We start from the raw sequence: 12630 nt of genomic DNA on the forward strand, positions 1-12630 counted from the left end.
AAACTTTCATCTCAAAAGAATATAGTCAATAACCAGGGCAGTGAATCCTCTAAGTAGCCACATCTCAGAAGTAAACCTTTCCCAAAAAAGCAACCTAACTCTCCTACTTTCCCTCAGAATAAAAAAGGAAAAAACCTTGAACTTGAAGTGATGAAATGTTTGCACAATTTTTTCAATGTAAATTTAATTTGCAATTAATTACTTGAAAAGAGAAGAATAAAGATGCAAATGAAGAGGAATTGGGTTTATTTTTTATTAGTTTGGTTTACTGGTAATTAAAAGAGATCACCATTACTAATGGATATCTCTGTTGTTTTAAAAATGCCTGTTAAACAAGATACAATAAAATATTCTTAATATTTTTAATGCATTTAAAAAAATTGTAACCACAAAGGGTCTTTTGTACATATTTTGTATTGTCAACATAGAAAAATCAGAATAGAAAGAAATAAAAATAAATCTTTTTTTTTTTTAAGAATACTTCTCACTGATTGGTTCAAATCAGTTTTTACTTTAACTTTCAGACATCTCTATGTGATCCGAGTTACAGGAAGCTGTGGGGAAAGTGATACAGCATTGATAGCAGAGTATGTCATGCCCTTTACCCTCAATCTTTTTCATCAGGAAATAAATAACTTCTTCAAGTGAGATTACTCTCTCAAATTGAAATAATTGTGAAAACACTATTCACAGACAAGCAGAGATATAATTACCAAGCTTGAGAAGCTGGGCTACATAAATAACACACAGGAGAGAAAAACCCTTTCTTAGGCAACTTTCATAGGTGTACATTTTACCAAGGCCCTCAACTATCTGGAAAGTTTGACATAACACTGCCCTGGCTTTATTGCAAATACTTCTCTCAAGGGCTCTAAGTTCTCTGAAATACCTGTCATTTATCTTTGCAATATCCCTGTGAAGGAGGTTAGAGCAAATAACTACCATCTCCAATGCACAGATGGACAAACTAAAACTCTGAAGCATCAGAAGATGAATCCAGTAAACTAGAACAGAATCACACTAGGAAAGAACAGAATCAAATGCCAGGCCAGTGATCTGGCCACACTCTCTTAAGTTAGCAGCTAACATAGGGTCCAGGGAGAGAGAACGAGAATCATGAGGACACTGAGCCTGCCTGTTAACCAGTCACATCAACTCCATTATTTCCACAAGCAGGAAGGTCTTCTCAAACATTTATTGTTGAAAATAACTTTGTCAGGGGGAAGATAACAATATTTCTCATTTTTCATTAAATACATGATTGAAAAACAACTATGTAAGAATTAATGATAAAGAGGACAATACTTTTGATGTTCCCCTTATGAAATATTCTTAATCCAGGTTTAATTTTCATGAAAAATAAGAATAAAGTGCATTATGGGACTAGCACTCATACACCAGGCAGTGTTTTAATGCAAATTTTGACCAGCTTTGTATGGACCCAGTACTGCACTAAAGTCAAATATATTAACTTTAATACCTGGGTGGGCTGTCACATAATATCCTCATGATCATTTGACCTTCTCACACTATCTTAAAGAGGGAAAAATATCCACTGACCTTGAAAAACTCAGACACTACAATTCCTTTAAGACAAATCCACATGAAAAAGACAAAGCCAGGAAAATCTTTTCCAGAAAACACTACAATAACAGCTCTCAAACTTCTCTCCAGACCAGCTGAATCTGAATTAGAAATGCAAATCCTCAGGCCTCACCCCAAAATAACTCAATTTGTAAGTTAAGGAAACTGTGGGGCTGAGGCTCAGCAGTCTGAGCTTTAATAATCCCTATGGAGGATTCTGATATACACTAAAACTTCTCTGAACACTTCTCTGTAGTGGGCAATATTGAGAGTGGTTCACCCCGTGACAGCCTGACAAGGAAAGTGATCTAGTTATCACCAGTTTTGCCTCTCACCTCTTGTGGCTCTCTGGTTGGCTGCTCCCTTGCTGCATTGTAACCTCGTGGAGAACGTGCCACCTGGGTAAGGGTAGCATTCTGCGGCTCTGCTATGTCAGGATTTCGAAAGCTTGGGATCCTATTCAGAGTATCTTTCAGTTGCTTATATTCTGCAACTTGAGTCTGCATATAAATTGCACAATTGAATGTAAATTGCACAATTTGAGGAGGGAAAAAAATATCAATCATAGATGAGCATTTAGGTTCACTGGAGGACTAGACAAAAATATTATACCTAAATACAAATATGTGGATTATTTTCATGCATTACTATTCTTCCTTAGACATGCTTAACCATTTTTGAGCACATGCAAATTAGAGTTAAAGGAAACAGAAAAAGTATTCAAGACAAATGTTAGTTTTATGCTACATGAAACAAAGAGAGAACTTCTGTAAATAACTTTCCTCTATAATTATGAAAAGTAAGACAGCTATGCAATCCAAGTTTTATCACATTCAAACATCTATTAAAAATCGACAGTTATACAAATACAGGTGCAGATATCTTTTACCAATATGGTATGAGTAACATTTTTCAGTGAAAAGAAATATATGCATGTATATGTGTGTGTAACATAATTGTTCAAGCAAGCTTCTCTCACTACCCAAGTTGCTAGTTAGTTTGGGCTCAAACAGGGTTCCTGCCTTGCTAAAACACTTCTGATGCTGTGTTCTGTTTTTGTTTGTTTGTTTTGTTTTTGAAAGCAGAGAGAAATAGGCAAGAAATAGAGCTGGATTTTTGTTCCTCAATTCTGAACGTCCTTTTCTTTCAAAGTGACAAAGGTAGTGATGCAGCTATAGGATAGAACTGGAATACACTCATATAGGAGAATCTGTGTGATTTATGCTGTGGGAATTGTTGGGGGGATACATGTGCGTGTGTTTGTAATGTTTTTAATACTAGGAGCTGGAAAGGTAGAAAATAAATCAACAGACACTGTGTATATATAACTCATCATATATATCCACTTTGTTATCATGCAAGCAGAAATGCTGTGTGTGTAAACACGCACTGACATAAACACATACAAAGAACACAGAAATCTTAAACAAAATCCCCAGGCAAGGCTGCTTCCCTCATTGGAGAGTGCAGAGCAGATACATGGAGCCATGGCCAGCCAGGCCTCTGTGGCCACAACCCTGCACACACTACCCACAGTTTTCTTCCCCTAGGAAGAGGTGTCTTTCTGCTTTTTTGAAAACTTAAAAGTAAAGAAGTTAGCTTGCTAAATCTATGTCAAAGGAGCACCATCATAAAATCTGTATAGCAGTGCACCACTACCTGGCCGGTGGAAATCCCTGGGGTCTCACCCTAGAAATGATGATTTGAAGGGGCTGATGGGGGTTGGGGGTCTCACTTCAATACCAGGAAGACCTGAGCTTCAAGTCTGACTCCTGGTCACTAATCTTGGGTCAGCCACTTGGCTTCCCTTTTGGCCTCAGTTTTTTAGTTATAAAATGTTATATGCCTCACTAGATTATGAAGAATAAATAAAATTCTTTTTTTAATATTTTTTAGTTTTAGTTGAACACATATCTTTGTTTTCTTTTATGTGGTGCTGAGGATCGAACCTAGAACCTAGTGCCTCACGCATGCCAGGAGAGGCCACATCCGGAGCCCCTAAAATTCTTAACTATACTTTAAAATCAAGTTATCAAGACAGAATCTCCTAAGATGATTTACATGAGAAATGCACATGTCTGAAACAGTATATTTCTGCCCCACTCTGAAGAGATTTGAGGAAAGTTCTAACATGGTTATGGACTGATTCTTTGTATCTTTCCAAAATGCACATACTGAAATCCTAACCCCACATGTGAGGGTATCAGAAGGTGGGGATTTTGGAAGGCAATTAGGTCATGAGGACAGAGCCCTCACCATTGGATCAGTGCCTATGATAGGGTTTCTGATAGCTTTTTCTGTCTCTTTCTGCTTTGTGAGGATGCACAGAGAAGTCAAGTGTCTACAACCTGGAAGATGACTTCATAAGAACTGATCATGCTGGCATCCTCACCTAGGACTTCCAGCCTCCAGAACTATGAGAAATAAATTTATGTTGTTTATAAGCCACAGTCTATGGTGTTTCATGGCAACAGCTCAAACTAAGACATATGGCTTTAATTTAACTATTGTACCTAGTTATATAACTATTTAAAAAAGAATAGGAAAAACTTGGAGCACCCTCCCAACAAAGGAAAATAGACAACTACACATAAAATATTGCTTCTCTTACAAAAAATACAAAGTTAATACGGACAGTGTATATATTATAGAATTTGTTTTTGGCTATTAAATCAACCGTTTCACTTATATTTGCATAGATTTTCAGATTGTGGCTTAGTCTAATATTTTACACACAGTGTTCAAATCTGTTTGCCACATTTTACAGTATAAAGAACTGCTTCACATAAAATAACACTTGATAAAAGTTTACAAAGAAGGCTTGGAAAGAAATAATCTCCTCTAAAGTCAATTTATATTTACATACATGTTAAAAATTACCACACAGCAACAGTTTAGTAGAGATAACCAGTTAATGACCATCTTTTAAAAAACAAAAGATAGAAGCTACAGCCTCTGAGCTGGGTCAGGGTCTACTATAGTATACTGCTTAAAAATTTTATAAAGACAAAAATAATGCACAGCCTCTTGATAAGCCGAGATAGGTGGTTTCCTTTTGCCCTTTTCTTGTGACTCCTTCAACTGGAAGAAAAGTGAAGACCTGGCTGAACACAGTGACTAAACAAGCCATTCCTGTTTCTTTGCTTCTACCAGAAGCACTCCACACAGCAGCACTTTAATAAGCTCTGCAACAATTGTATTTGTTCTTGTTCATTTAGTAAATATATGCCGAGGGCCTGCCTGCCTGTACCAGGAGTTGTTCCAGGCTTTGAACAAATGGAGATTATGACTCTTGTTTTTCCTTCTCTATTGACCCTTCTGCTTTTCTGTACTTTGACCAATACCACATAAGCCTTGTCCCAAAAGGAGTGTGTGCAGGCTGGAATGAGGAAGGGATAGAAGAAAGTCTGACAATGATTTATTTAGGTGGCTAGCATCATAAAATCCTACAGATTCTATGCCAAGAGTTGACACAGATAAGATTAGTTGTGAAAGGCCATATGTACAGGACAAAAATCTGTGACTTAAATAAATATTAGATAATTGCATGTAGGATCTGGTAGAAGTAGAAATAGTCAGATGCACCATGTCACCAGTGCAAAAAAAAAATCATCAAGAATTTATTTAATATTCTCTGGAGTGAATTTTAAAAGCATGCACTGTGCTCAGGATTAGGATAGCTCTGTCCTAAGTAACTCACTGGCTTGTCAGAGTCCACATGCATAAAGGAATTCAGAAATATTAAGCAGACTGTAAAAAGAACCCACAGAGGCTGCTACCCTTCTAACCTGTGCAGCAGCTAGTGCACTCTTGTGGTCTTCCAAAGTCACTACAAGTTGTTCATGCTCGGAGAGTAAATTCTTATGCTGTTGCTATACAAAAGAGAATTTTACACATTGAACTTTATATTATAAGACAAGTTCTTCTTTGGTATGACCACCCCAATGTTACCTGCTTGTTTTTTTGTTGTGGCAGCAATTGTTTCGTTTAAAAATTATTGGAGAGAGAAGACTATGATTTTTTGTGGTATTCCAAAATCTCAAATGTGCTACCCAACTATAACCATTTACAATGAAATCAAAACCAAAGCAGCAAATATCTCTTTATTTTTAAGACTTTGCCAATAAAAATCTTGTTAATATGCAACCATCTGACAAAAGAATAATTTCAGTATTAATGAAAATATTTCAATTTTCGGACCACCTTTAGCTTACAATACTAAAGGGTGAACGTATCAGGTACATTCCAGTTATGCAAAGCCCACAGTCACAGTCTGGATTTGTAAAGCAGGTCAATTAGGGGATGACTTTTAAAGTCATTCTACACAGTATGGCAGGCAAACACCCAAAAGGCAAATGTCTGGTTAAATTTTACCTTGACATCTTGAAGCTGTGTATGTATGTCTTGGTGAGCTTTCCTTAATTGTCTATTCTCTTCTCTCAAATGGTACACAGTTTCTATTTTAGAAAAAAGAAAAGAAAAACCACACACACATAAAGCCTTGAAATTCTCAGGTTTTTGATTTTATTAAATCTGAAGCCTCTATCTTCCCTCCACCCCCTATACACACACACACACACACACACACACACTGCCCCAGTACTGGAAACTGAACCCAGGGGTGATATACCACTAAGCTACATCTCCAGCCATTTATATTCTTTTTATTTTTGAGACAAAGTCCCACTAAAATTGTGGAGGCTAGCTTCAAAATTATGATTCTCCTGCTTCAGCCTCCCAAGTGGCTGAGATTACAGGCATATAACACCATGTCTGGCCTTATATAACTTATTTTTAGGATTTGCTTTGAACTTTGATAGGATAACAATCCAAATCAACAAAAACGACATGATATTGGGATACAACGGGGATTTCTCTGGACCTGGCTCAGTGGTTTACTTTTACACAAGCTATGTGTTATAGATGAAAATTTAAAAAATTTTTAACTAAACATGAATTAAAAATGAAATATTTATGTTAATAAGCAAGCCCTTAGGAATAAAATGTAAAGGGCAGGAATGGTCTCAGATTTGAGTGTTTTCACAAATTAAAGTTATCAGCAAGTACAGACTCTATTTCTCACGGTGTAATTTGCATAGTCCTCTAAAGGTACTTCAATTACAAAGGCAGCTCACAAAATTACAGACAAACAAAGAGAAATCCTATTTATCTGTGAAAAAACTAGATGTTTTCTTTTTCTTACCATTGAATTCTTAATTAATCCAGGCTCAACTTCTAATAGCTATATGACAGTTATTTTTGTTTGTTTGTTTGTTTTCAGAGCAACAATGTAAGACTGTAGCAGTCAGAATGAAGTCCTCTTCTCCCAAGCACTACTGTTCAGGGAAAACTTTCCACTTAAAGATTCTAGATCCATCTCTTTTATCACCTTGGTGGATTTTCATCACTTCCTGTATCTGGGCATTGCAGATTAAGAACTGACAGTTGCTGAGCCAAATTCAAGCCACAAATATCATCTGACCCCTGAAATGCTGGCCTTTATAGTATTTCTCACATCGCCACCATTTCAAAATAAAGAAACTGATTCTGACAAAATCCAGCAACACTGGACCAATTCTCATGTTCAAAACACTGTGCAGAAACTGAGTGTTAGTATAGTGGCTATATAATCATTTTCCAATGAGAGATGCTTTGGAGATGTAAAGTGGGTTCTATGATCACCTAGTTGGGACAGCAGGTATGAACCTGGACTGTCCTGGGGCAAACTGTCCCTAAATAATAGCCATCTCCTTCAGCCAAGGCTCTAACTCACCATGTATGCTTAGTACGGAAGGAAAGTATTAATCACCAGCTCTCATAAAGCTCTTGCCATTTTTACTCCCTTATAGACCCTTCCTGATCCCTGGACATTGGATTTGTGATTGGGTTTGGGGGAGAGATCAGGAATCAGGTGGGAATTGTGGCTAGTAACTGGGTAGCACACCTACATGTAAAAATGGATTTTCTCAAGAGTAAAAACTGGATACCACTGGCAATCTAAGAGGACTCTATGATGTGTGCCATCGGATGGTGGCCTTCAGTCTAACACAACACACATTTGAAATACCAAAACTGTGCTAGTGTTTGAAGAAATTTCAGGCTATAAACTTAATGGTGGTGGCCCCTGGGCCTTTGCTGGGCTCCCCTAAGCTAGCTGTTTAACTAGAGCAGGCCTCTACTTCTTCATTTGTTGAATGAGGCTGAGCAACAAACACACCTAAGTGGCTGTTATGTTAAATGAGATCATCCACATGAAGAGGTTCACTTGGTTCCGTGCTGGCGATCAGAATGATGATAATGAAGGGTGATTATCTTAGCTTTGTGCTATGGGCTCACCTTGCTAGGAGTCCCAAGTTCTCTCCTTGTATCACATCCAACTACCGGAGACTGCTTGGACTCCACAACTTAGTTGGCCACCACTGACCTGCACTGATCACAAGGTGCTTTAACTTACTGTCCTGTGGTTTTGTCAAGAGTCATAATCAAACAAAGGTGCTAGTGTGAACACTGTCTGTGAAAGTGTCAAAGTCACTGTCCACACTCAGTTGTTTCAGGTCTCCAGAAAAGTTTCTTTTAAAATTGGTATCAGAAGTACTGCTGTCTTTGTTCTCCTAACTCACCGGTATGTTCTCTTTCTGATGACTGAACCCCCAATACTTACTGTATTTCCCCTTTTGTCCTGGGTGCCAGGAAGTTCAGATCAGATTATGAGACTCAGTTCTCAGAACCCACCTATGTGTCCTACTATTTTCCTCGGTTCTGCTTTCTGCTCTGTGTAAGTAGTATGGTTTAGATGAAGTGTCCCCCAAAAGCTCATGTGTGAGACAATGCAAGAGAGTTGAGAGGTAAAATGACTAGGTTATGAAAGGCATAACCTAACCAGTGCATTAATCCACTGATAGGAACTAACTGGGTAGAGATGGTAGGAAGGCAGGGTGTGGGTAGAGGAGGTGGGTTACTGGGGATACATGCCTTTGGGGTTTATATTTTGTCCATGGTGAGGAAAGCTCTCTCAGTCTCTCCACTTCCTGGTGTCATGTCCTAAGCCACTATCCTCCACCACATTCTTCTGCCATGATGTCCTTCCTCTCCTCAGGCCCAGAGCAGTGGAGTCAGCTGTCTACATATTGAGACCTCTGAAATCATGACCCCAAATAGACTTTTTCTCTTCTAAAATTGTTCTTGACAGGTATTTTGGTCATAGTGACAAAAAGCACAACTAAAACAATAAAGTTAAGAAATTCAGTAGTTTAGACAAAGGGGAATGAAGGGAAGGGAGGGGTTGGGAATAGGAAAGGGTTAAGGTGGTTAAACAAGAAAGACTAAACACTGGAAGCATTCACAAAAGGTGGCAAAAAGGAAATGAATCTGACATGATTTTCCTATGAACATATATTACTATACCACAGTGAATCTCCACATCATGTACATCCACAAGACAGGGATCCTAATTAGAATAAGATATACTCCATGTTTGTATAAATATGTCAAAGTAGACTGTCAAGTATAACTAAAAAGAATTTTAAGAGTAAGGGGTAAAAAGACCTAAAAAAACCTGTCTTTCAGGGTTATTGCTGAAGTTGAATGTACTGAAGTATAAATCAGGCCTCTAGAAAATTTTATTTCTCATTTCTTATTGGATCTACGTATTATCCATATATTTTAATGAATTTACATAAGTTAGCAAACACTAAATAGTGTATCCACAAGCTAATATCTCTTGCCCCTCCACACAAAGCTGTGACTTTCCCAGACACTAGAATCCTCTGGTTTTCTCTTCCTTTATGCCACCTTTTGTGAATGCTTCCAGTGTTTAGTCTTTCTTGTTTTCCGTATCCAATAAATCCTCACCACCTCCCCACTATGATAGACATGCCAAGGACACCTTCACTGTCTTGGGTACCACCTGCTAACACTGGCCCAACTAGCAAGACCACCTTAACCCTTCCTACGATTGCCTCAGTCATAGCTTACCTATTTCTACAGGGCTTTTGTTATAGCTTGTTCTTTTTTTTTTGGGGGGGGGGAGGGAGGGATATTTATAGACAAAATAAAAGTATAGAGAGGCCATATGTGCCCATCACCCAGCTTTCCTCCATGAATCTTAGTAAATGTGGCCTACTTCTCACACATGAGCTTTTGGGGGATACTTCATCTAAACCATACCACTTGTTTGCATAGTACAAAAGATTATAGCCTTATTCAGATTTCACAACTGGTTTTGCATGTACCAAGTATCTTTTAAAACCACTATTCACACTCCAAACTTACTTAGCGCTAATGCATTGGACTGCAGAATGCACTTGTTTCCTGAACTCATTCATACTCAAAGAAGTAATGCCTTTTGTTCCCTATTACTATGAAAACATCTGCCCCTGGTGTTAGTGAAGTGAATGCGCTGTCTGCTGATCACTATTCTACCTGCTCACACCATACCCTACCAGGTGTATACATTTATGGTCATCCTTATTTAACAGATAAGGACAATGAAGTCTTTGGTGATAACACAACTTGCCCATTATCACATTAGTCTTTGAAAAAGCCCAGGTTCACAGCAGTCTGCAACTAGAGACTGAATTTTTTGTAGCTCCTCTCAGTTGTCAACCAGAGGTCTCCCTGCAAACCCTGGGGAGTTTTGGAACTGTATGGAACAATTTTTGATCATGACAGTAACTAAGGAACACAGAAGACATGTAGCAGGTAGGGAATCTAAGATGCTAAATGTTTCAAAACACACATTCAGAGAACTGTCTTGCCCAAATTGGCCATATGCCCCATTGAAATAGAATAGAATAGGCTGAGTCATTTATTTTGCTTCCCTATACAAATCCATTAAGATAAATACGAAAAGTTACAAAGAAGCAAGTAGCTGGTAAAGGCACACAAGATACATGGAAATCAATCACCACACAAAAACAAACAAGATGAAAATGTATTATTCTACAGAAACATTCACATGACTCTTATGTACATATCATCTGGCTAATTTGATTTTCAAAATACCTTTTAGCTTAGAAAGTTCTTGTTCCTTTTCTTCCTGAAGTTGCAAGTATTTCTGCTTGTGGTCATTGAATGTTCTACTGAAGTCTTCTCCTTGTTTACGATGTTCCTCTTCCAAGTCACTGTGCTGTTTCTTCAGCTCCTCATGTTGACTCTGCAAGACAAAAACTTGAGCAGAGATATACATTCTCTAAATCATATAACACCCTTTTTTCTTTTCTTTCTTTTTTTTATCGTGGTACTGGGGACTGAACCTGGGACACCTGAACGCGATGGAGATACATCCCCTTCCCTTTTTAAGACAGGGTCTTGCTACATTGCCCAGGCTGGTCTTGAACTTGTGATCCTCCCCAGTCCCTGGAGTTACAGGCATGCACCACCACACCTAGCATAACAACCCATTGCCTGACTTTTTCTTGGATGAAGTAGGAAGAAATGCAGACATTGGCTTTGTTTTCCTCAGCTTGGTGTTCCTTTGTGCAGCAATCCCCCATTTCCCCCACATTTCAAATGAATAGTTTAGATCAAGGCCAAAAATAATTTTTCCCTTAGTTTTTAGCATCATTGGGAACAACAAGAAGTTAGCATGAAAGATGGAAAAGAGAAGGATTTAGAGAAAGTCTGAGGGGCTCAAATTACTGTGGAAATGAAATAAAGCTAATTACCCTCCACAAATATTATAACTTTCTTCTTTTCAATCTGTTAATTTCCCAGCAACACCCAATTCTCCCTCAGTATTCATGGAGGATTGGGTCCAGGACACCCCTTGGATGGCAAAAGCCACAGACACTCAAGTCTCTTAATAGCACAGTATTTGTGTATAACCTCTGCAGAGCTCCCCCAACCCATATTTTAAATCATCTCTAGATTGCTTATTATATACTTAATACAAGGTAAATGCTATTTAAATCACTATTATATTGCTAAGGGAATAATGCTAAGGCCAACAGTTGTATGTGTTCATTACAGATTCAATTTTCCCCAAATATTCCAGAAACATGCAGGCTGGTTAAATACATGGATGCAGAACCCATAGATACACAGGGCCAAATTTCTCTTCTTTGGTTTTCAGCCTTTCAAGTAAATCAGTTTAATAAAGAGAAAAAATAAACAAATCAGACTCTTTTCCTTTTTCAGGAGGTAATAAGTCAATAGAATTGATTTCTATTTACCTTATTTTTATTATAACCCAATATGAAATCATAGTTCAGTTAAATGCCACAGCCTCCAAATGATTATTGTGAAATGACAGTCAACTTTAAGTTGTGTACTACACTCATGACAATGGGAAAGGTTCTGGTTTCAATAAAAAGCCTGTGCCCTACTGATATGGGGAAAAGAAAACACAAAACAAAGAGCTGGCGGGACGGAGTGGATGGCAGGATTTGCCCACGCCCTGTGGAATGACGTGATGCTCATCTCTTCTAGCTTGACAGAAACAATGAGTTTTTTCCTTTGGTCTTCCTGATCCACAGTAATGAATTTTACCCGAGGACCAAGGAAGGAAAATGTTTAAATAGTAAACTATGTTCCTGTGGTAGGTAAAAGTACATTTATTAAATATTGGTAACACAAAGGAAGCATTTTAAGAGTTCTACAGTCTCCAGTCTGTCTTAGATAAAAGAAAATGCCTGAGGAAAATGACTGAGAAATTAAATAAACAATTTTAACAATAAAAACAGCAAAATAGGACTGGAGTTGTGGCTCAGTGGTACAGTGCTTACCTCACATGCGTGAGGCACTGGGTTCAATCCTCAACACCTCGTAAAAATAAATAAATAAAATAAAGGTTGTGTCCATCTACAACTAAAAAAATATTTTAAAAAACCCAGCAAAATAGGAAATGAGGGGACCAAAGAGCCTGTTGTAAAAGAAATCAGGTGATACATCAAACATGTTCTTCGTGAATAGTATGTTGGGATACTACAACTATATGTAATTTTTAACTAAATATGGCTTTAACATACTATAACACAACCAACCCTCTGTAAACTTTCTTTAATCACTTTAAAGATCATTGATCCAAATATTAACTAATCCTTTCAT

The 12630-nt window shown here is 37.8% G+C and overlaps 1 protein-coding gene across 5 annotated transcripts in view; it reads right to left on the minus strand.

Annotated features, from left to right (window-relative positions):
- Golim4 (golgi integral membrane protein 4) overlaps positions 1-12630 on the minus strand; it is a 75800-nt gene that overhangs the window by 18873 nt on the left and 44297 nt on the right. For 3 of the 5 annotated variants that reach the window (XM_046422947.2, XM_046422948.2, XM_046422946.2), the window contains exons 5-8: positions 10588-10738; positions 5959-6041; positions 5373-5456; positions 1920-2084 (exon numbers count right to left, since the gene is read on the minus strand). In XM_046422947.2, coding sequence (XP_046278903.1) covers positions 1920-2084; positions 5373-5456; positions 5959-6041; positions 10588-10738 — 483 coding nt within the window. The remainder of the gene's footprint in view (positions 1-1919; positions 2085-5372; positions 5457-5958; positions 6042-10587; positions 10739-12630) is intronic. The other 2 variants (XM_046422950.2, XM_046422949.2) reach the window with 1 other exon arrangement.

Source organism: Marmota monax, unplaced genomic scaffold, assembly GCF_021218885.2.
Source record: "Marmota monax isolate L192 unplaced genomic scaffold, Marmota_monax_Labrador192_F-V1.1 WCK01_AAM20220418_F8-fsc00110, whole genome shotgun sequence".
Lineage (NCBI taxonomy): Eukaryota > Metazoa > Chordata > Mammalia > Rodentia > Sciuridae > Marmota > Marmota monax.